The 24,414-nt window shown below is 40.1% G+C and overlaps 1 protein-coding gene across 5 annotated transcripts in view; it reads left to right on the top strand.

Moving 5' to 3' along the window:
- Nucleotides 1-15,252: 15,252 nt before the first annotated feature.
- The window catches only part of zmp:0000000755 (phosphofurin acidic cluster sorting protein 2), a 57,292-nt gene continuing 48,130 nt past the window's right edge, over nucleotides 15,253-24,414 (top strand). For 2 of the 5 annotated variants that reach the window (XM_027010531.3, XM_081724308.1), the window contains exon 1: nucleotides 15,254-15,635. In XM_027010531.3, coding sequence (XP_026866332.2) covers nucleotides 15,424-15,635 — 212 coding nt within the window. In that variant the 5' untranslated portion in view covers nucleotides 15,254-15,423. Of the gene's footprint in view, nucleotides 15,636-24,414 lie in introns of all 5 variants that reach the window. The other 3 variants (XM_081724307.1, XM_027010532.3, XM_081724309.1) reach the window with 3 other exon arrangements.

Raw genomic sequence — 24,414 nt, forward strand, 5'->3', positions numbered from 1 at the left:
CTAGCTAGCTTCGCTATAAGCTATAAGCCTAACTACACCGAAACACTTGTACATCCATGAACAATGTCACCTTTCCTGCTAATTAAAAGGAACAATTAAAGGAAGATGGATGACAAACAGTTTGTTCATATAAACAGTTTGGTTTTATTAGCAGCCTATCTACTATGTCAAAGTCAAAGTTATATTTATTTATACAGCACTTTTTACAATAGCTATTGTCACAAAACTTTTCAGATGTCCGAGTCCAAACCTCCAGTGAGCAAGCCAAAGGCAACAGTGGCAAAGAAAAACTCCCTGTCCTGTTTACACTAAAGCAACAAGTCATCCACATAACTTGGTGGTTTTATATTTTATATAGTATAATGGTTAGGCGAGGCAGGATGCATGTGCAGAGCTGAGCAACATCTATTAAGAGCAATTTCAAAATCATTGTCATTATACAGTCCAGGGTCAAGTCAAGTCAAATTTATTTGTTTATGAAATGCTTTTTTACATCCTGCATTGTCACAAAGCAGTTTTCTAAAAGCTGAGGTCCAGATCCCTAATGAGCAAAGCCAGTGGTGACAATGGCAAGGAAAATCTCCATGACGAATTAAGGGAAGAAACCTTGAGAGGACTAACACTCAAGAGGGAGCCCATCCTCCTTGGTCGAATAGCCAGGAGACTGACACACAACACAGCAAAACCACAGGGACACAGTTACAAGGTGGGCAGGTCAGAAACCATTGACTTACAACACAACACAGGAATGCATATATATATATATATATATATATATATATATATATGTGTGTGTGTGTGTGTGTGTGTGTGTGTGTGTGTGTGTGTGTGTCCGTGTGTGTGTGTATATATATATATATATAGAGAGAGATATAGATATAGATATTTATTTATTTATTTACTTACTTATTTATTTATTATGTATGTATACACAACTATTAGGAGAAAATGATACATGGAGGCAAACAATGAAGCGCAGGGACTTACAAAACATGATACAAGGCATGGGCTAAAGCAAAACAAAAAATAAAACCACATGGCCCTAGCCCATGGGAACAGTGACACCACAACAGGGGGGAGATCGAGTGAGCTAGCTAGCTAAACAGATAGACAGACAGACTGTGTTTTTCAAGAAAATGAAATATAGGTTTTCACAAGGCTATTTACTTCCAAGCTCGTTCAGGTCACTCTGCAAATCAGTCTGGATGTTGAGAGGCAGAAAGGGAAAAGGAATTCAAGAAACAGACAGGGACTGGGCAGTGATCCTTAATATCAGCCCTGAACCTAGTACAAAAACAAACTCATGTGGCAGCTTTCACTCTTACGCCCTCATATTCCCTCCAAAAGAGGCAAAGCATAGCACAGTCAGAAGAATAGAGGCAGACCGTACTACAGTCAGGGGTTTCGACTGCACCAGGGCTCTGGCTGGTCAACACTGAGTTTCCTCCACAGCAAAAGAAAGGCCTGAAGGAAAAGTGCCTATGGGTATACGTCACCTTTCATATAGGAATTTTTAGAAATGAATTCATGGACAGCTGAGCTGTGTGTGCATATATATGAATGTTATATAAAGAGGGACATAGGAGAAAGATATCAGCATTTAGATGGACCCTTCTGACCTGGTCTGCCATTTGCAGTGAGCTCCTTTCTGATTATCAACACTATGTGTTCCTCACAGCTATGTCATTCTCTCTCCACAAGGAACCACAGCAGTTACTCTAATATTCCACTGGGTTTTCCTTCAGCTTCATCCTCAACGCCAATTACGTTCAATCGGTAAAAATCATTTGACTGTTTTTTGTTTGTTTTTTTTAAATCTGGATTACCTTGAAATTATGAGTTAAGTGAACTTTGTACAACAACATTTTTTTGATTATTGCTCTGGTAACTTACTATTCGAAGTTAAATCAATTTTACGAAACCCTGCACACGTTTTACATTAGAACATTTTTCACACTGAATAAACACACATCGTTGCATTCACGCTATAAATTCAAAGCATCCAGCTGTGCGCTTATCCAGATTCGCGAGAGGGAAAGGAGCTGCGACGAAGAAACGGCGAAGAGAGGAAACGGTGCGTTGACTGTTATGAGGCGGTGTATGATATGACCCATGGGGGCTCAGCCTTAATTACCACAGCCATATCTTGCGCTGTGTTTACAGTTTAGCGGGAAATAGGGAGGCATTTCAATGGAGATCGAGATGTGTTCGCGATTGATAGCAAACATCTGAGCGAGCGTTCGGCAGTCATTTCAAGGAATTAGATGAGGGGTGACAACGCACAGCAGGGAAAGATTACTGAGACTGCACTCAAAGGCCTTCTGCAAAATAAGAATTTTAAATACGACATTTAAAATAAGTTCTGTGGAGGCTTAACATATGACATCATGCTTAGCTAACTGGGTTATGATATGGAAGTGCTTAAAATACAATGTTATAGTCTCTAACTCAGATTACGTGAAGATAGATGCAAGCGAGGAATGCTTATATTATTATTTTATCTAGACAGCTGTCATCCAAAAAGTGTGCTTTTTTGATGCCTTCAGAGTCATCATTGTGAATAGAGCTATATCCACAGAACAAAGCATTAAGTATTCATACAAGTAAACAATAACAATGTTAGTGAGACAAGATTTCCGATTTTGGGCTGGACCCTCTAGGTTTTCAGCTCCCTGTCCTCTGTCCAGCAGAACGCCCGACTGGATTCCTATTTGTCATCTTTTTGGAGTGAACTGGTACTTGCTTTCCACTAATCAATATTATTTTAGCCTGCCATTGAATCACATGCATGTAAAAGCAAAAGTTTTGTATTTGACTACTGGTTTATCAGATCTCCTCATGCCTCACCTACCAGCTAACTGCAGAAAGTCCATGCTCTAAATGCTAGTCAGGATGTTTGCTGAAATACCAAAAAGACAAAGTTCTTAGTGGTCACTGCATCCTTTCCTTTCAAAGAATAGGATGTTTTTAATGCCTTCTGTACACTGTGCCAGACTTAAATATTGCAAGTGAGTGCCACATTTTGTGAATAAAACTTTAATTTATATCACAAATTTCTAAATCAAAGTGGTCAGCTCTGTTATCTAGCTAAATAGATTATGGTTTAAATTTTGTGTGGTAGTGTCATGTCCCAGTCCCACATAAGTCTTGCTTTTGGGGTGTGATGCAGTGCAGTATAAACAAAGTATTAAAATTTTATTACCTTGCTTGTAAAGGCAAGGGAAACTCAAGGCAACCTTAGAAATTCTTCTTGATCAGGAATATGAAACTAAGATGGTATGTTGCAGCAAAAGAAAATTTTGATGTGTGATATTTTAATTTTATAAATTAAAGGCATTACTTGGAATTAAAGGCATTAAATTAAACAAATTTGTTGTGCTATATTTTTTGCCTCTAATTATGCTGGAACAATGAGTGTTTTTTTATTATGTTTTTATAGATGCGATCTGATTTTTTCCCTTTCCTGTCACCCAACCCCCCAGAAAAAAAAAGTTGTCAACTAAAAGAGAAAAAGAAATTAAAGCAATAAAAGAGAGTGAGACAGACAAAGAAAAAGCAGGGTGAGAAAGAGAGCGAGAGAGAAACAGACAGTGGCTCTGTTTCTGCATGTCCCTGCAGTTATCATTCAACTCCCACATGTTGGTATTTAAGACTCAAACTCAACCAGGTAAAAACACAGTACTTTCTCAGCACCCGTGGGACACTGCAACCTGCCTGTGTGCTACTTTACCCACTCCTATCTCTGCCTTTTCTGGATTTGTACATTTCTCCCTCTAAATGCACTTTTTGCAGTATTTATTTTGTGAAGATGTTCCACAGTCTGCTATGCCCAGCCTGTTTCCCTTTAAGTGGGTTTCGTTCTATACTTGCCATGCTCACCATCCTCCCTGTATGCATCGAGAAGCTCAAACTGGAATACTGTTTCTCATAACCAAGACTAGTCTTCAAACCAACAAATTAAAAATGATTTCCCCACACACAGTATATTATATATATTCTACATATATTTTTAAATAATACCATTTAAAAAATGTTAATCCTATTCAAATTGTTTTACACCTTACAAATTTATGTATTTGTAATACATCAACAAATCAGATTAGACTACTCTAACTAGACCATAATTTCACTTAAGTGATTTTATGTACGTAAATTTGGTGGGACCAAAAATAAGCGCCATTCACAGACTGGATTACAAATTGAATTTTAACTTAACTAATACAAATGTTAACCTAGCATGCCATCAATGACTAATCACATGTGAGGTTAATTAAACACCCAATCTGGGTTACATGACTGTCATTGAACTATAGGGAGAATGACCAGTCTCTTTGTGTGTCCCGTCTCTTTGCCTTTCAATCACCTTTTCAGTCAGGAAGGCGCTGTGATGTTATCAAGAGCCATTTAGAGGGGTGAGCAGGACCTGCTTTTTTTCAGGATTTCAATCCCCCCTTCACTGTTGGACTCCAGACAAGAGCCCAGGATGTCTAACCAAGTTTAGGAATCCTATTGTACATCAGCATTGTGGAGGACAGAGCTCACTCAGGGTTTTAATAAAGAGGTCTTAAGCAAAGTCTAAGCAGAGTAGCTGTAATATATATTAAAATTAGGACAACCACTTCAAAATATCACACATCAAAATAGAGTTCCTTTTGCTGCCGGTCACATTATGCTTTGTTAATGTTCAGCAGTGGGTTAACTGCATTAGCGGTGTGCTCTTTAATTAGCTGGTAAAAGCTGAGAACTGCCTGTTTTACACAGCGTGAATTAACCTGTTTTAACATTGCAAACAGGAGGAATCAGCTTGTTATGAAACCCCAGATGTGTCGCTAATCATTGTTAAACCTCCCACACATACATTCATTTCCCATTGTCTGTGTCCCTGTCAGAATCTTTGCTCAAGCATCTGTTTCCAGGGCAAGCCTGATATTACCTGCTATCCCCATCGAAAACCAGGGCCACAGATACAGATGTTGTCACTGATCACATCTGGCATACCTCAAGGTACCAGATTTTATGAGTTGAGGAAGTAATAGGTCATTATCTGGCGGAACTGACATCTTTTTGTACACAGCCTGGCTGCCCCTCTCGACAGGGCAGAGGCAAGCAGAGTATCCCTGTCTCACATCCCTTTAGCCAGACTGCAGAGAAACTCAAAGGGACAGGAGGGGGTTGTCACTCCTAGTGACAGCAAACCAGCCTCCTGGTTCACATTCAAACATTATTCATCCAAGAAAAAGATAGTCTGCCCTCTGCTGTTAAGGAAGATTGGAGTGGAAAATTTAGTGCAGTGTGCTCTTAAGTGGCTAGTTCTTTCATAAAACAGATGGAACAGGGATTAGTACGATTAGAGTCTAGAGCCCATGTACAAAATGTGTGTTCCTGGTCCTCTAGCACTTTATGAATAGTCAATTTCTGTTTAAAGTTTCACCTGTTGGCTGAATGTTGTTTGCATAATTGACCATTTTCAGCCTAGCAGGTACATTGGCAAATATCCCAGCAACACGGATTCCCTGACAGAATAGTGCCAGCTCTACTGTGTTATTGTTTTCCCAGGCTTTGGAATGGTCTATCATCCAAACAATAACCAGTCAGTAACCCCATGATCAAAAGCCCAACTGTGATGAATGAGGTTGAGGGTGGCTAATGAAATAAGCTTGACAGCAGTCTGAATTTGTAGACTCCTAAATAAACATCTAAAAGGCATGTGTACCAAATAAAATGGTCAGGTATGTATGCACATGGTAGGTATTTTCTAATAAAGTGTGTGTGGAGGTCTGTATTAATCTTGCTTGGTTCTTTGCCAACAGATTAACAGTCATTCAGCTAGGCTACCTCAGACCCAGCCTGTTACACAGACAAATAACTAAGGCAAATGGAACGTAATTTATTCATTCATATTAATGTGCTAATCCATATCCTTATTGATGTGTTTTACTTATTATTTTTAAAAGGGACGTGTCGTACACGTATTATTTTGAAACTATGTGACGTTCAATATTATTAATATTGTTATTTTTCAGGCACATGTAATGGTATGCTCCCCTATCCCACACATCATGTGGTACTGCCCGCCACGTGGTATGGGAATTGTTTGTCAGTTCTGTGACCACCCCATTATTTGTAGCCACCCCACCCCACCCCACCCCTTGGTGTCATACACCTGCATCTTGTTAATCACATCACTTATGTATTCTTCTGTAAATAAATGTCAGTTTTCGTGGAGAGACGTTTCTTTGTCCTGCTCCTTATCCTGCATCACTTAGGCCATAACAGCACATATGTTTACATTATCTTTTTTTTTTAGTGACAGTAACTAGTTGGGAGGCCATGTTTGGGCTCATAGAAAGTATAGTCTTTTTCATGGTCATCTCACATCAAAACACACATAGTGAGTGTGAGAGGCAGCATAACACCTGCATGCAACTTCTGTTCCACCTGCGACTTGTCCTGACAATATTTATAAAACACTGCCATCTGTTGGCTATAAAACAATTAAACTCTTCAACATTCAATACTTCATCAATGTTTTTTCATCGTTCTAATCCCATAAATTTGGTGGCCTGGAACAAAATACCAAGGAGCCTATAACACAATCAGCCAAAGGGCGGGACCATGTTGTTACTTTGTAAAGTTGCTTTGTGATCATTTTCCAGAAATTCATTTATTCCACTGTATTTCATTTCCTCTGCCCTGAGACTTGACACTCTTGAGACTTTGTTCATGGAAAAGGGACGTGGATACCTTGGAAAATCTGACAAATAGCAGGGGTGGCTGACATAAGAAAATCTTACCAATGGCTGTAAAAGGCAGGCCTGAAGAACAGCACCAAAGCAGTAATCATGAATAAGCACTTGGTTCTAGGTCAGTTGAAATGGGTGCAGACTGTACAACAGCCTCAGAGCCAATCAAGTACCTAGTGTTGTTAGATGTTGGTATTAATACATTGGCATACCCCCAGGGAGACACGCAAGAGGCAGGGATCATATGTAGAAACAAATGCAAGGCATATAAATTGGAAAAAAAAAAAAAAAGTCCAAGAAGAGTGTAGGGAGTAACTGCAGTGTACTGTAGATGTGGTAAAGAATGTCAGTGTAGTGTACAAGGTTTCCAAAAATATGCTCATCAAGAGTGAAATAAATGATCAATCAAATAATAACTGGTGCTGTAGCCTGCAGCTGCTGTAGATCTGCTACATGTACATTAATTGTCACAGCCACTAAAATAAACAGCATTACAAATTGAGTTATCCGCCACGTTTGTACATGCTTGGCTGCAGAAGTGGTCTATCTCTTACAAGAGATGTAATCAGCTGCGTATTAGTGGAACCAAGAGATGACTTTCTCATCATTAGAAACAAGCAAGATAAATAAACAGTAAATTAAGTATAGATAAAATAAACAAATTAAGATTCAATTAAGAAGAGAAACATTAAGATTTAAAATGTTTAAAATGGTTGAGTGTCACCAGCGAGCAGAGCTTCAGAGTGTCCAGCTTGCTGGTGCACTGTAACTAAAAGCAGTTCATGACAAACTCTTGATAACTGAGAGGTAATCCAGTGATTAGAGCAAGCATGATAATTACCTTTATTTATAGTGATCAAAGATGAGAAACGGGTAATATGTATAAAATAAAACTGGACCAAAGATCGAACCCTGCGGGACAACTTTGGTTACAAGTATTTATTGTGATTTATAGTTTCCCACCATAACACATTGTCTGTCCAAAAGATCATTTTCAGGCCTCTGTGTTTCTTTTTTATCAAAAGCTATCATTTATAAGTTCCTTAATATAAGTGTGTATACAACAGTGACATTGATGAGATTGATGTTTAATCAATAAAATGGCAGCACAGTGCTTCTTCCTAAATATGGCCATAATTTAAACAGTGTATTAGCAGAGATGGGATTGTGTCTTTCTTTATAACCAGACTGATTATCAAACAGAATATAGTTCTCATAAAGAAATGATCTGAGTTGGGTATTCTCTAAGGATTCTAACATTTATATTAAGTATGACAGTTATAGAGATTTGGCTATAATTATTTAGATCTTGTTATTTTTTATCTTGTCTCCTTTAGGCAGTGGAATAACATTAGCTGTTTTACAGATACTAGGAAATGTGCAAGATAAAACAGAAAGTTTAAAAATGTATATAATATGTTCTAAAATAGCCACTACTGCAAGACACAAGAAATCAGCATTTAGTAGTGAGAGCAATAGCCACTGTGTATGGTGAGAAAAGCAGGAGTGTAAAGAGAGATATCCGATTGATTTAATAGCAGATTTTAGTCAATATTTTCAAAACTGTGACCAGCCAAAGAGAAATGCACATTAAAAGCTTGGTAGAGCTCTCTTTGGTCAGATATAAAAATGAACTATGATTTTACTGCTTTCTAAAATTTTTGATTATTGGAAGAGATGGTGATCAATATAATTTAATAATCCGATTTGACATTTCTAATGGAACATTTATTTCTCAGTTGACTGAATATAAGCCAGTGTTCTATTTTCCTGGTGAATCTGGCAGGGGTCTAAGCTTTTAAAAATTTCATTAGAAAACCAGGGACTCAATCTCTCTTCTTAACTTTTTCTGTGGGGCATGTTTGTTTACTGCTGCTAGGAATGATTTTCTGAAATAGTCTAATCCTAAATGAAAATGGTAAATTATAAAGGAAAGAATGTTCATTCAGAATTTTTTTATATATATTTTATGCAACTGTTTCTAATGCATTTGACAGAGCAATGAGCACTGAAGCCAAGGTTTAAAACTCCAGAGGCAATAATTTTGTCCATTCTGTTGGACAAAATGAAATCGATCAGGGTAGAATTGGCAGGGTCCTTTAGGTTCAAATGTGTTTATTCAGTAATTAACTGTCTAAGGGTAAGATTGCCATATTTTTTTTAAGTGATAGGATGCATTAGAAATTCTGATAAAACTAAAATCCCCTAAAACCAGCATTTCTGTAGCAGTGTATTGTGATAAGAGATCAGCTATTTCATCTTTTAAAGAGAACAGAGTGGAAGGAGGCCTGTATATCCCTGCTAAAACAAAAGTTTATTTTCTTAGGGATGCCTTTAGAGCCAGGAATTTGAAACATTTTTCTTTGGAGGAATTACACTTGGATTGTTGTTTTTACATAAATACCTATTCCACCTCCCCTTGATTCTCTGTGTATTCTATATAGAATAAAATAATTTAAAAGCACCATCAGCATTACAGATAGAGTATCTAATCCCCTAAAACCAAGCCAAGTTTTTGTTTGTATTAATAAATTAGGATCAGACTGTGCAACCAGAATTTCCAAATGATCTATTTTGTACTTTTGAGATAAGCTTGTATTATTTAAATGAGCTATACCTAAACCCTTTCTTTTTTTTTTTATTAAACTACTACAGTCTTTTATAGGATGTGCAGTAGGATTTACCTGGGAATATTAAGGGAGAGGAGAAGGTTCAATACAGATTAGGTTGTTTGGATTTGTAGAAATATTAAAATTATCTGCTTGCATAATGTTTATTCTGTGTTTAAATGAACGACTGGAATATTTGAGCAGATGTTGTGATGTTTGAGCAAATGTTGTGTCTTAAAATTTGTGAATCCAGCCTGTTGGGATGAATCCCATCCAATCTATAGAAGGAGGGGTGATTCCAAAAGATGTTAAAATTGCCAGTAAACATTAAACCAATGAATAGACAGCATATCTGTCAGTTTTGGGAATTTAAAATAAAGTAAAATGTTCTAATCCTCTACCCAGGGGTGGAAATGGGCCAGAGATAAAAAGAGATTTACCATGGTTTTATAAAGAGATTTAACATGGTTTTATAAAGAGATTTAACATGTTTTTTTTAACTTTTTTTTAAAGTTATGTGCTCTGGGCTCTCATGACACTGCAGCCAACATGCATGACTGCACTGAATATCTCCTTAGAAGACTGGAGAGCTGCTATGTCATTAGTGAGACTTTTGCTCCTGAAGTGGTAATAAACAATGGCTTAATGGTGCTAAATGTTTCTGATAATAGAGTCACTTACTATTAGGTTGGCTGGAGGGGGATTGTGGATCAGTCTGTGTTTCCAGTGCTCAGCATTCTACGGTGGGGGGTGGCAAGAGGGATGTGTGACAGTATCAGGGAGAGGTGGAGCAGCGCTCCCAATACCCAGCAGAGTCGGATGGATGGGACGCATATATGACCATATGCTGACTGGTGGGGAGCCGCACACAGACTGTCCATTGTGAACCAGCGAGGGTGCTCAATGGGATGGTCCTGAGGTGGAGAAGAGGGGAGCAGCACAGCTACCCTGCTGAGTCCAGACTTGGTGCAGCCTCTAGCTGGAAGACGGAATGGCGGTCCCGCTGCCCAGCTGAGTTCCAGGACAAAGCCAGTGTAAAATGGATGGCTGGAGAGCTTACACAGCGCTGATGGCACAGAAATGGCACAGCAAGAGCACAGCGCTGATGGCCATTTATTCATTAAACGGATAGGAATGGATGGTCCAAACAAATAGGAGCTGCAGCACATCCTGAAAAGTGGCAGACATATAGCTAAACTCTATGGCATGCCTGTATACCTCTAGATGAGAGGCAACCAGAGGGCATCTTTATCAAATGTTCAAATCAGCTCACCTGTAAGGGCAGCAGCTCCAGAGTTCCTCCCAGATAGCTGAGCTTCTCACCCTATCACAGAGAGTGAATCCCACTACAAGGTGGAGAAAACTCATAACCCACAGTTTGTGATTATTGGTGAGGATGGAGCCATAGACCCACTGGTAAATTTAGAGCTTGAATTTACAGCTTCAATTCACTTTATTTTATAGCAGCAGTGCAACCTCCCAGTCCTCTCACCGGAAGCCCTCCTGTCCTTGTCTTTGGATTCTGTCCATGAATATCATAAACAAGAGTGGAAACAAGGCATGCTTGGTGGAGTCCAATGCCCAGAATTAAGTCAAGTCAAATGTATTCATATAGTGCTTTTAACAAGACATGTTTCTTTATAAATGTATGGGTTCAGATCCCTGATGAGCAAGTTGGAGGTTATGAACAGATTAGAAATAACACTAAGGATGTGGACACAGCTTTTACTTTGAGAGTACAAGGATCAAATGGTCCACATTAGCAGCTCTGACACCTCACACACCTGGGGCACTTCCCACTGAACATTTCTGGGCACAGGGCCAGATGCCGTCGCCAGATAATTCCCCTTCACCTATCTGGGAAAGGAAAAGAGCTAGTCCAGGATGGAATGCACATGGCCAGGATGGAATCCGCATTGTTTGTTGTTCTCCATATGGAAAGGCAGTTTAAGGGTAATTCGAATAGGAACAACAAGATCAAGGCCATAAACATGCATGCTCTGCCAGTCATCAGATACCCAGCAGGCACTATAAGCTGGCCAGGAGAAATGGATGCTGGTGACATCAATACCAGAAAACTCCTCAAAATGAATGGGGCACTCCAACTAAGATCCAACATCCAAAGGCTGTACAATGTCCATTATGAGACAAAAAAACATCCATGAATACATCTAACCAATGGGCCCCAAGGATGAGCTGCTGAGGGAATTCCTTAGTCAGGTGCTCACCATAGAAGCAGAGGAGGTGTCATTGCAGCACAAGCCCTGCCATCAACAGATCTCATAAGAATAAGAATCAATTTTTAAGGACCCAAATGTGCTTACAATAGTCAGTACATAAGAGAAAACATTGATAGACATACAAAACAGAACATATACAGTATACAGAATATTTACAAATAGCACTTACAAAGCATGGGCAAAATCTGATGAAAGAGGAGTTTAGGTTTGAGAAATATTATAAACAAGGGAAAAAAGATGCAGACTGTTGGACCAGAGGGAGAAGAGAGTTCCAGAGTCGAGGAGTACATCTACAAAAAGCACAATCACCATAGCCGAGCAGGCTGGAGAAAGGAATACTAAGCAGCCCGTCCGAGGAAGATCTGAGTGGTGGCCGGTAAAGACTTGGGTTTGAGAAAGGCGCTATATAAATGTAACTAATAACAATAATAATAAAGACTGAAGGACAGCACAGGGTCACTAAACATGGAAAGCAGAAGAACAAGCACTAAGCACTAGACTGATTGAAGAAGGGGTGTTTCACACCAGAGGAGACCAGAAATGCAGACTGAGCAAAGGAGCCTCTGACACAATCTAGCACCTAGTAACAGGATAAAAGATGCTTGCAGGGAAAGCCTACACTGAGCAACTGAGTGACACAACCATTTGAGTTGGATGAACCAAAGCCCAAATTGGGAGAAATTCAGAGAGTGGTCTAGAACAGAAAGGCTAAAATCCTGTGGAACCTCCAAATCCAGACAGATAAAAAAGTAGTGACAAACCAACCAGACATTGGGATAGTGGACAATCATAGAAAACAGAAGGGGTGAAGGAATATGAGAAATAGGTCAAATATCAAGGACTGAAAAAAGAAATAGTGGGAATGTGGAAGGTTAACACCTCTGTTGCCCCAGAGGTGATAATTGACAAGCACTTCAAGCTGTCAATAGATCCCAGGAATGACAATGTCAGTCTCAGACCAGTGGAGCGCAATCCTTGGAACAGGAAAAATACTGCACCACACCCACCCTTTATGTGTGTGTGTGTGTGTGTGTGTGTGTGTGTGTGGGTGGGTGGGTGTCTGTGTGTGTGTGTGTATATATATATATATATATATATATATATATATATATATATATATATATATAGAGAGAGAGAGAGAGAGAGAGAGAGAGAGAGAGAGAGAGAGAGAGAGTTTGATCCCTGATGACAGAGCTATCTGAGAAAGCCTGATAGAGCCCTAATTAATTAATAACGAATAAATAACTCACACCAAATTAAGTTTCTAAAGCATTTTATTCCAAACATCTAAATCTGCCACTGGTGTTACCTACATGCACATGTCCAGAGAAGGGCTATGATATGCCCTTTTTGATAGTGTCCTAGGGTCCTAAAATGAACTGGAAACTCAGCTTCTTTGGTCATGCCTGTCACAGATGTAATCCTTATGATCACAAGGTCAAGTGATTTTAAAAGTGACATTAGCAACTGGGCAGCATTACTGGCACAAACAGCAAAATGAAACCAATGAAAAAACTAAGAAAAATCATAGCATTCTTTTCTCAAACAAGGTAAGCTGACTTAAATCATATTCCCAACTGATGTTTAATGAAAACATCAACATATTCAACATATTTCCCCTATATATTATTTATATTGGTTTTTTTTCTTTACTTTATTGTTCTTTAATAATTTTTAACAAGGTCGTTGCTGTATTGATATAATATACTGTTAGAATTAAGTAATAAATCTATCAGTGTCTCCTCACATAATTCGTAACATTACAGTATACTGAGAATCAGTTAATGTTAACCTATTGTGGAGAAAGCTTGCTGTGGTTTAGGTGGGTGATCAGCAACTCCATACCAGACAGTGAAGTAACAGTTTGTTTACCAATGTTTACCAATGTTGATCATGTATGTTGACCAGTGTTGACCAGTGTTGATCATATATGTTGAGCAGTGATGATCACATAGGCCTATGTTGACCGGTGGTGACTTCATTCATTGCTTCATAAAAAGGTCAGTGTGCCTTACGACTTTTAGAGTTTTAAGCAATTAGTCAAAATTATGAAAAATAACTCATCAAGTATAGCTGTATAAGCTTAAAAGTTGAGACCTTTTGCTCACAGTTTGGTCCCCTCTAAAAATCTATCCTGCGCCCCTGAAATAGCCCATGCTGTGCTAACATTGGTGTTGTTTACCATTTCACCACTAGATGACAGTATTATCAATAAAAGGAAGACTTGGTCTCCCTATACCTGTTATGCCTTTTGTTTTGCACCGACATGTTGGTAACTACTTTTGATTTTGATGTAATGCAGAGAAAATGTACCCTGTGCACTGCCTTTTTGTGTATTTTTAGTAAAAGCAAAATGAAATCTGACTGCAGCCTACTTCCAGTGACAGTGTATACTGTGCCACCTCTACTGGGACAGCAGCACAGCAGAGTCTGATTCAGCATGAGAGGCTGAAAATCAGTCAATCGGTGACAAAGCAAAAAATATCAAGTGAGTAATAATCAAGCCTGGATTTTTACATTGTTCAGGACATTGTTAAGAAACAGGAAAACATAGCAGGGAAAAAAGGACATGATGTTACAAAGCATACCACGCCATCTGCAAAACATGATGGGATCGGCATATGTGACTGCCAGTCAAATTATCTCACTTTGTGTTTATTTTTAAATGTACAGAAGCATTTTGCTGAGATCACTAAACAACTGATTCCTTGTAACTCATTTGAAACTATTGATCTTGTAGTGGGACAATAACTGCTAAGGCTTCTTTAGAGTGTGAGTGGAGTTTTTTTGAGTAGCTGAGTCAGGCACCCAACTTGAGCAGCACTGAGCATGGAAATTGCTTACTGAAGATAAGATGATTGGCAAAAATACCAACAAACTGGAAGTGAAAGTGGCTGCATTAGATCAGGCGGAGTATTACCAGTAAAGTTACCCAGACTCTGGTGGGTTTTGTGACAAAGAAAACATAGTGTTCTGATACCTTATAAAGATATTTAACTGTCAGGTAGTGTCCTACTATTCAGTTGAAATTATGAAGCCACTCATGATTGAAATGTCCTAAAGATTATCCCACAAGTGCAGTCACCTTGGTTTATAACTATTAGACCTAAATTCAGTGGTCTGTATGACTGAAAACCTCCATAGGCACCAGAGTCTGAAGACATCTGGGGGTTGTTCACTTCAGGCAATCATTGATTGCAACTAGAGATGGCAATTTTAAATTAATATGTTACTTTGTCAATTAATAAAGGGATTCCTGTATCCACTAGGATACAGGAAACAATTCAGGCGTGGGACAGTCAGTAACGATAGGTGTGTTTAAGATGATTAATCTAATTTAGTGCTTAGAATAATTACTTCATACTATATTAAAGTATAACTTCTTGAATACCTTGCATCTTCAGTGTTATAATTCTTAATAATTCACTGTCACAACCTTTACGCCATATTAAAAAAAAACACAAAAAAACATGCTTTAAATTGTAACTTTATGGAGTAAAGTACATTTTAAAAGTATTTGTAGTAAAGAGGTTCGTTCTGGTATTGTTCCCCCTTAGTCAGCGAATCAACGAAGTAGCCAGTAGCGCGTGCCTTTTTTTCTGTCACAGGATTGGTGTTGAAAAAGCGCCATCTGCAGTTCGCGTGCTCCAAAGCTCCGCCCCTACGAGTCGAGGTGGTCAAATTCTGCAGCCGGAGCGTTAGGAAGCTTCATCAATGTCTAGTGACAGCCGAGGACGACGGAGGGAGGGGAGTGAACGCGATAGTAGTGAATGCGAAGTAAGCCAGCCCAGTACTTAAACAGTCCATTTCAGCTGTTTCCCATCTGAAGTGATGATGGCGGCGGCCCTTGAGAGAGGGGGTGTTCGTGCCGCCTTCCTGAGCACCGGCAGCGGCGGCGGTGGACCAACACCAGCAGCCCTCCCAGCTGGAACGGCAAGCGGGACAGTTGTGCTGGGTCCGGGGGGCTCCGGCCCGATGCCCGTGCCTATGAACCTCTTTGCAACCTGGGAAATAGACCGCTCTTCCCCGAGCTGTGTGCCGAGGTAAGGTCACCTACCGTACATTTAACTGGGCTATTTTTTAGCCAGTTTCAGAGTTGATGTAACTCAGTGTTTTAGCGAAACATATTTGGATTTGGTTCAGTACTCAGGACTCACTGAGGTCTTAGAGCGAGTGATCGTCCCACTAGGAATAAAACGTGTGTCACTTACAGAATCAGAATTTGTGGCCGGAACAATGAATAAATCAGGGTATCCCTTAATGTATCGCTAGTCTACTGCCAATTGAAAACATTTGTCATGAACAAGGTTTGTATCTGGTGTATTATTATTATTATTATTATTATTATTATTATTATTATTATTATTCTCAGGGTGATCAGCATATTTATGTAAAACGAGGCGTCCTTGAGTTATATGTACGGTTTTATTACAAGCTGGTTTGCTTGACTGATGAGAATATTGAAATAATTGGCTACCTTTTGTTCCATTATTCCAGTTATTATAAAAGTTATGTCTAGTTTTTAATGGCACTGAAATTATGCTGAGCTATTATTTTGGAGTCAAAGGAAACTCTAACGTCCTGACATTTTTAATGATTCATTTAACAGTTACCAGTGTGTTGACTTTTTTTTTTTTTTTTTTTTTCTTTTTTTTTTTATAATAATTCAGACTGTGCAAACAACTGAAGTATGGTAGGAATTTCTACAGAACTGGCTACTGGCCTGTGAGTTTGGATGTAATCGCTTATTCTCCATGGTAAATTCTCAGGCACAGATCACAGGGTGTAGTGAAGATGAATGTTGATTGTGTTGACTTTCACTGAGGTGGCATCTCTTGCACTTCCATCTTGTCTTGTCACAAAGGAGGGTCTGGCAGAATGTGTGTGCCTACTGAAAAGCACACGTGATTCATTCTTCCTCTGGATACTTCACTGCTTTTCATGTAGGTCTTGTAGCCATTGAGAGCAAAGAAAAACTGTCTGTCCATTTAACAGGAATTACCAATAGGACAAAGTTATGATGGGGCCATATGTATGAATAGGGGTTCAGAGCACTGACTCACTCCAGCTGTGGCAGCTGTTCATAATGCAACAATGCAGTGTGTTCAAATGCATATGTTTGCAGTAGTATTGTTAAACTAATGTGCACAACATGAGGTATGGTGCCCCCTACAGCTCTGGCAGTGCTGATATTCTGGTGTGCTGATCTTTTGTTATTCTAGGGCAGTGGTAGCTAAGTGGTTAAGGAACATGACTTGTAATTGTAAGGTTGCTAGTTCAAGCCACACCACTGCAAATTTGCCACTGTTGGGCCCCTGAGCAAGGCCCTTAACCCTCAAATGCTCAAGTTGTACTCAGTCAGAATTGTATGTTGCTTTTGGATAAAAGCTAAATGCCATAAATGTGAGTGTACATGTAGCTCTGGGAGTAGTGAGATAACCCACTATATGAGTGGGTCAAGGGTCAGTGGTGCTGTCATCATATCACAGCTCACTTGTGGAAAGAGAACTCTTCACACCTCAGGACAAGGTAAGAGGGCAGCTGACAGTGTCACAGGCACCTGAACGGCATTCTCACAGGAACAGAGAGGCAGAGAGGTGGCATTAATCAGCCCTGACCTAGATGTGTTGCTGCATATTTCTCCTTCTTGCTCTCACTCCCTCTCTCCTTCCCCTGATGTCATGCCATTGAGGTCAGTCATATGCCATAATTTGGGGTTCAAGTATCTGACTGACTACTATAGCTTTTTATTGAAGTAAGTGTGTGTGTGTGTGTGTGTGTGTGTGTGTGTGTGTAAGTAATGTATATAATATTAATTACGCACACTATATAATGTATGTATATATAATATGTTTGTATGTGTATGTATGTAATGTATGTGTGTGTGTGTGTGTGTATGAGAGAGAGGGAGACATTCTGAATGAGTCTGTGCAAACCAGGGTTACAAGAAATGAGCACTCAATCACTTGTTCCAGTGGTGAGGGACCTGAAGGCTGCAGGAAGGTGACTGGTGTGAGTAGAGATATGTGAGAGGAGCCTGCCGGGACAGCACTCCAGTGGGGCTCCAGCTGGGCTCCACTGCTCATCATAGAAGAATGCACTCAGTGGCTTTGTGGTGCTTTGGTGACTACAGGAATTCAAAGAAATGTGCTTTGTGTACAGAAGAGACCTTGAGTGCAGCTTTTAGTGGTGCTGTGTTTTACCTGAAAAGGGCAAGCCTGTTTCTGCTGGTGGCACTGTAGGGAGCTGTTAATGCTGCTGCTTAGATGTGTGCACTTCAAGAGGGCAATCAGCTTTACTGCCATCTCTGACAGCCACATCTAGCAGCCACCTCTAACTTTAAATAACTCATGTAATGTACTCCTGTTGCCGTCAGTGTTAAATCTCAGTCAACATGCTGGACCAAGCTTTCTTGGTCACGTGGCAATGTTAAGGGAGATGGAGAGATTATTCTGTCATAGGGAGTGAACATGTTTTGGAGCTCTTGTTTCTGCTGTTTTGTGGTCACTGGTGGTAATTGAGAGCCTACTGCCTTAATTTATTGCCAAGACCACTGCCCCAGCTCCCCAAGTGGTTTGTATTTGAAAAGTCTGTTTTTGTCCTGATGAGAAGGCAAAGCAAATTTCCCCATTTTTACTTGGATGTAATGGCCCTTAAAGTGCGTGTTTTGCTTGTTCTGATTTTGTAAGTTAGTGTTAGCTTTCCAGATGGCAGTTTGCCGTTTTCTCTGAATGCCTGTCTCATCAGAAATTCTTTTCCACCATTAACAGTAACAACGGTCGGTCGCTCTCAACAGAAGTAGGATTCCAGAGACTGGCCAAACTGCGGGGTGAACTAGTGTCTGCAGTCTTAACCAGCCATCCCTGGCTATGTACATGCTCTTTTGTGCTGATGAGGAGTGCTAGCTTGCCAACTTTTATCCTGTTTCTGTCTTGCTGTTTCTGAAACAAGCCTCCTGGAGACGGCGGCCTCTGCATCATTCCATCTAGTGTAGACAGAGGGAGAGGCGCCTTTCTCCTGTGTACGCTTTGGGTCATAGCCCTGGCAGGCAGCCCAGGGGCAGGGCCCCCTCTCATAGCTGTTCCTCCAGCACATGTGGACAGACACTGGGATTTCCAAGCCAAGGATTTGTAAGTGATATCACCTCAGTGATTCACCTAGGGCCACTCCTAAACACGAATGTTCCCAAGTGTTGGCATCCAGGCTTCCTCACACACAGGCTTATATGTGAGCAATGTGATTCCGTAGCTTGCAACGGTGCTGCAATGGGTACTGAAAGTGACAATGGGTACTGAAAGTGACAATGGGTACTGAAAGTGACAATGGGTACTGAAAGTGACTGGGTACTTTTGAAGAGTTTACGTGGTCTACCCTTCTGATCTCTCTGGCGGTGAGGCAGAGAGGCAGTAAGGGGGAACGCTCCTCCTCTCACTCCTCTTTTGTTTGCCTGCTCCTGTGTTTTGGCTCTTTGGCCACCTCCTGCTGAGTTATCACTTCTGAAACCACACGAGAATAACACACTTCAGGCTGCTGTTACAAAGAAAGCTTGCAATGTAAAGACATTTAAATGCTTTTAACTGTATCTCTCTGTAAATGAATCATTTGATGCATCAATTGCACAGTGCTTTGAATTAATAAATTCGCAGCGCATCTCAGAGCAAGACGTGACTGCTGTTATACTGTTATTCTCTGTACCAGAAAGCAAAAAGTCACTCAGAAAGAAAGCGCTGTTGATGATGCCATATCTAGCTTTTTTTCCAACGTGTTAAGCGCATTGGATAAATGGGCATGTGATGAAGTGTCTTGGGTCCTCTGAGGTCAGAGGCTGCAACCTGCTGGCTCTTATTAATGTGCAGTGGCGTGCTTCAGCATGGACTTTACCTTCTCTTGATGGCCGCTCAGCTGCCAGGTTCCAGGAGGCATGGCATAGCTGAAATAATCGTGTGCATGAAAGTTTTATGTTAAGCAATTTCTGTGAGCAAGTCTCCAACAGTCTGTCATTTAAATGCTAAAATTCATCTCCTGAAGCATAAATTGGGCTTTCTAGTAGTAAAGAGGAGCAAATCAGGGAGACAGTGATTGGCAGCAGATGACTAGAGAATACCCAAATATTCATTAATCTGGAAGATCACAAAAGGCATGAATACTTAATCACATTGGTGCTAAATAGCTGTAAACTTTCATTTATCCTTCTAATGCCAAGAACTAGATGCAGGTATAATAGCAATATTATTTTTATACTGTAATGCACCTGTATAATTTTTACACATGATGAGTGGTAGTTGTGTGGCACTTAAATGCAGTTCGGCTGTATAAACCATCCCAATTGGTAGAAAGGAGTGAATATTAAATGGCTCCTTTGCACTGCAAATGGCCTCCCTGTTTTGTGGCTGATTTGGAGAGGTCCTGGCTGGTCCTGGCTGTGGAGTTGAACTCACCTAGTGAATTTGATGGGTCTGTAATCAGATGCATGCTTTAATCCATTGTTGATATGAGCAGAGCACAGGCTTTCCTCCAGTATGTTACAGGTGCATGCTGCAGTTTATAACCAATCATAACCATCTCATAACCACCTCATTGAGAGATTTTAATTTTATTTATTTATTTATTTATTTATCTATTTTTTTATTTTTTTATTTTTACTGCTAAAGATTTGCTCATCCAGTTCATAGCCTGCAGATTGTTCTCATCTAGAGAAGCTCATCTAGTGAACCAGTATATCCTCAATTAAGTAATAGCAATACTTTATTTGCCCGGTTCAGTCTGTCCCGAGTTGACTTAATATATTAATTATAGAAATACCACCCAAACAAAAAAGGAAGATCTAATTTGGCTGATCAGCCTTTTCACATTAATTTCTTTGTGCATTTTTACTACTAAAGGATGTATTCCATTTAACATGTTCAGTTGCTGCCATTTACATTGCATTTTTATTTCAGCCAACACCATCTGATGCTGAGCTTTCTTTTCCTCTGAATCAGTCTGTCCAGTCTGAATCTGAATCATTCCATGCAGTCTGACTCTGAACTAGTCTGTCCACTGTTTCTTGGGTTTGAGTTTGAAGAGTTAGTGTTCATGCTATGCCATGTAATAACATCTTATCTTATAGCTTATCTATAATCTTTTTTCAAATGGCAGACAGGCTGCTTTCTTGCATTCAGACAGCACATCATGACATGACTGTAAGAAATAATCTTTTTTTTCTGAAAACTATTCACTTATTTTTGCATTGGTAAAATGTGATTAAAATTATGAAAGTAGTTTTACGTAACGTCCAAGTTCCATTTAATGTAAAGTGTCTTTTTGCAGCTACACTGCAGTTCACTCAGAGAACAGACCCAGTATTACTCCCAGTATCTCAGGTTTTGTCTTTTCTTTAAGAACTGCCTTGCCAGCTGTTTTCCTGGTCTAACTGCTGGATCTGCTTCAGTGATGCGTAATGCGTGCAACCCCTGATCTGCACTTCATGTGTTACTTTTTTGCTTTCTTTCTGCTCACTCAGATATTGGATGGGGGCCAAGAACAGATGGAGAGGGAACGTGAGAGGGGATGAGAGGATTGCAGACTTGGGCCAGGTCTTTGGCTTTACACCTATATGCCACAGTAGTTTCTTATGAGGACTGACAGACTGCCATCCTGCTTTAGTTTGATGATGCAATAGACAAACCTTTAAGTTGATTTCAGATCAGTGTTAAATGTTAAAGACTTTGTGTGTGTGTGCGATCTACCATGTCCATGGCTACAGACCAGAAAGCAGGATGCATGTCACAAGTGATACTGTATGTAGTTACAGAAGAGAAGAAGGAGTGAATGCTTGGGAAGGAAAGGAAGAGTAGGGCTTATATCCCCTTTCTGTGCCTCAGCACAAGCCCCAGTTCTGGGAGGCTTTTTTTGTTGTTGTTGTATTTTGGTGAAGGCCAGAGGCCTGGAGTATCCCTGGAGGAGAACTCTTTTTCAGCAGAGTTCTGAGAACCATGGAAATGTCCACACATAGGGAGAACCCTGTCAGTGCAAGCCATGTGCAGAGCAGAAACCATGTTTTGGCATTCTCACTGCCTCTTCCCCTCTCCCTCCTTCTCTCCCCGTTGCTTTCTTTCTCTTTGTCTCTTTCTCTCTTCCTCTTTTCTTTTCTCACTCTACTCAGGCATTTCCTGAGCTGAATGTGCCAGTGGCAACACACACAGCCTGTTTATTTCTAGGACAGGAAAGATGTGGCTTTTCTGTGCTCTGCAGTGTGAAGCCATGCGTGAGCTGTGGATATTTTTACAATGTCCCTGTCACTCGGTTAATGTCCATTTGGAATGGTGTCCTAAAATGATCCTCATGGAAATTAATCGAAGCATTGCATCCCAGAGAGAAGAGCTTACTGGAATGTGGAACCGGTGTCCCCACCCTTAAACGGCTGCTGTCTTTTATCAGTACAAGCAGTGTATAGTTCAGTAACAGATCAAAAGCAGTTTCACCAACAGCCTCCTGAGTCTGCGGAAGCTCCACCCATTCTCAGAGTGGACCGTAGGTGTGGGTGGGTAAAATTGTGGTTTAGGAGCTGTTTGTTGGGGTTCACGCTTTCTCTAATGAAGCAGGCACCTTCTATATGGAGGTGGTGGCAGTGGTTTAGGGACAGGGCTTTGGTTTCCTCCCCTCTGCACTCACTCAGATGGAGGGAGCTGAAAAAGTTGGGCATGTAAGTGTGTGTGGGTTTGTGCGTGAATCTCCTCCTCCATTTCGGACTGACAGTGAGATTCCTGGGGGGTAGGCCTTCTGTTGCCCACATCTCTGTTTGAGGCGGATAAGTCTCTAGCTTTGCTATTTTCTGATATATGGAGACATAAGTTTCTGCTTCGTTTCTTTTTTTTGTTTGTTCGATTTTGTTTTTTGGTTGTTTATTTTTTTTTTGTTTTTGTTTTTTTTTGTGTGTTTTGTTTTTTCAGTATGCCTACTTTTTTGTTGTTAGAGAGATGGTGTGGCCATGTGCACGCATGCTAGATCACTTTCCTGAAGAAAGTTAATTTTATTGCAGCTGCTAACAGTTATGTAGGCTGGGTTAGTCAGGATTAGGCAAGATCACTATTTGCTTGATTACATTAATTGAGCTTCAGTTTTTTTCAGAGAAAAACAAAAATTGCTGCAACCACCTGAACTTTGTACTTCCCAAACAATTACTGATGGTGATACAGGCAGCTCTTTTTCTTTCTCCTTCATTGCTTGCGCTCGCGCTCTCTCTCTCTTTCTCTCTCAGCAATGCTTTCTGTGTTCAAAATCTCCTGACTCAGTGGAAGCTTCTCCAGAGCAGCCTGCTACAGCTGGGCTGCAATTAACAATTACTCTGATAACCACTTAATCTGCTTTGGTTAATCTGATCTTTTTAAAACATACAAATATCTTCAACATTATGTTGCTTTGTATAATTCTTTCTTATAAAAATATTAATATTTATACTACAAATTATAAATCCAAACTATTAAGGTTCTAGCAAGATTGGCCTTCCACTAGGATGCTCCTTTATTTGGCAAGAAAGGATATTTCTCTGATTCACTTGGACTTCTCTGAAATTCACTGTTATCCCAGCTCTAGAGCCCAGGTTTTCTCACTATCAGCTTTCTAACAGCTTTCAGTGGCTTCAGGAATGAAAGGCTTAGATAGCTGTGTCTTTCATTCTGCCTTTTACTTCAGGGGACCCATGTGCCCCAGTCTGTGCTTTGCAGGTTCAGCATTTTGTATTTGCTAAGATGTGACTTCAGTTTGACAGCCAGCCAACTTTGGCACACATGATCCAGGAGTCAGGATAAAGCATTCTAGCTCCTTGGTTTAATGAAAATGCAATGATGCTGCAGGAAAACTACTAATATTACAGGAAAACAAATGCTTCATTGAAAATATGTGTTCATTACCTGGAGGGCAGAATCTTAGTCTTCCTAGTAGCACACAACTCTGAAGTCTGATGTGCTTTTCATGACCCAGGTATAATCAAGTACCCCTCTCAGTGAAATGATGTTACTATCTTACAGCAGATAAACTCAATGGAAACTCAGTATCAGCTTTTTTTTACAGACAAACTACTTGTTGCTGTCTTAGATAAGAGTCACAATGTCTAGGGCCTGGATTTAGCTGTGGGCGGTATACCAGCATTAACGTGAATTCCGGTATGACACAGTGCCTTGATATGGATTTTGCCATTCGAAAAATGGCTAGTCAGAAAAAGCCCTGCTCCCCAGACAAAATGAACATGAACATAAATGGATACAACTGGCAAACGCACAGAAAAGCCACTCGCTGTCATTTGTATTAGAAGCTAAGCAAAAGCATATGCCATTTTAAGCATCACATTTAACTATTTGTTAACTACTTTGTTTCCATTTAACACCCCTGCAGGACCAGACACACGTTATACTTGCCACTAAGTATTAGATTAATATTACACTTAGATATTAGCTTCCTTTGCCAAGTCACTTGCTAAACATTATTTTGGAGGCTTGCTGCAAAATCAAGTAGATGATGTATGAGGAGGGATACTCCAAGTGCAACCGGGGCTAAAGCAGACATCATTGAAGAAATGGTTCCAAAGTTAAGGCACGTGAAAACTGCAAATGTCATTATAGGAACGCCCATCTGGAGGGCAAAATAAGGCTTTCTCCCACTGCCCAGCACATATTTTACCAGGTTTGTTTATCCAAAGTGCTGTATAGTTGCACTAATGCACTAATCAACAAGGAGACAATCCTGGGTTGTGCTTTTACAGCACCTGACAAAGAAAGCCCAGAGGAGACTGTGGATTCGTTCCTCTATCCCTGGGATGGGAATGAAGGCATGCAAGCCAACAAA

The sequence above is a fragment of the Electrophorus electricus genome, chromosome 12 (assembly GCF_041902795.1).
Source record: "Electrophorus electricus isolate QZ-2024a chromosome 12, ASM4190279v1, whole genome shotgun sequence".
NCBI classification, from domain to species: Eukaryota; Metazoa; Chordata; class Actinopteri; order Gymnotiformes; family Gymnotidae; genus Electrophorus; species Electrophorus electricus.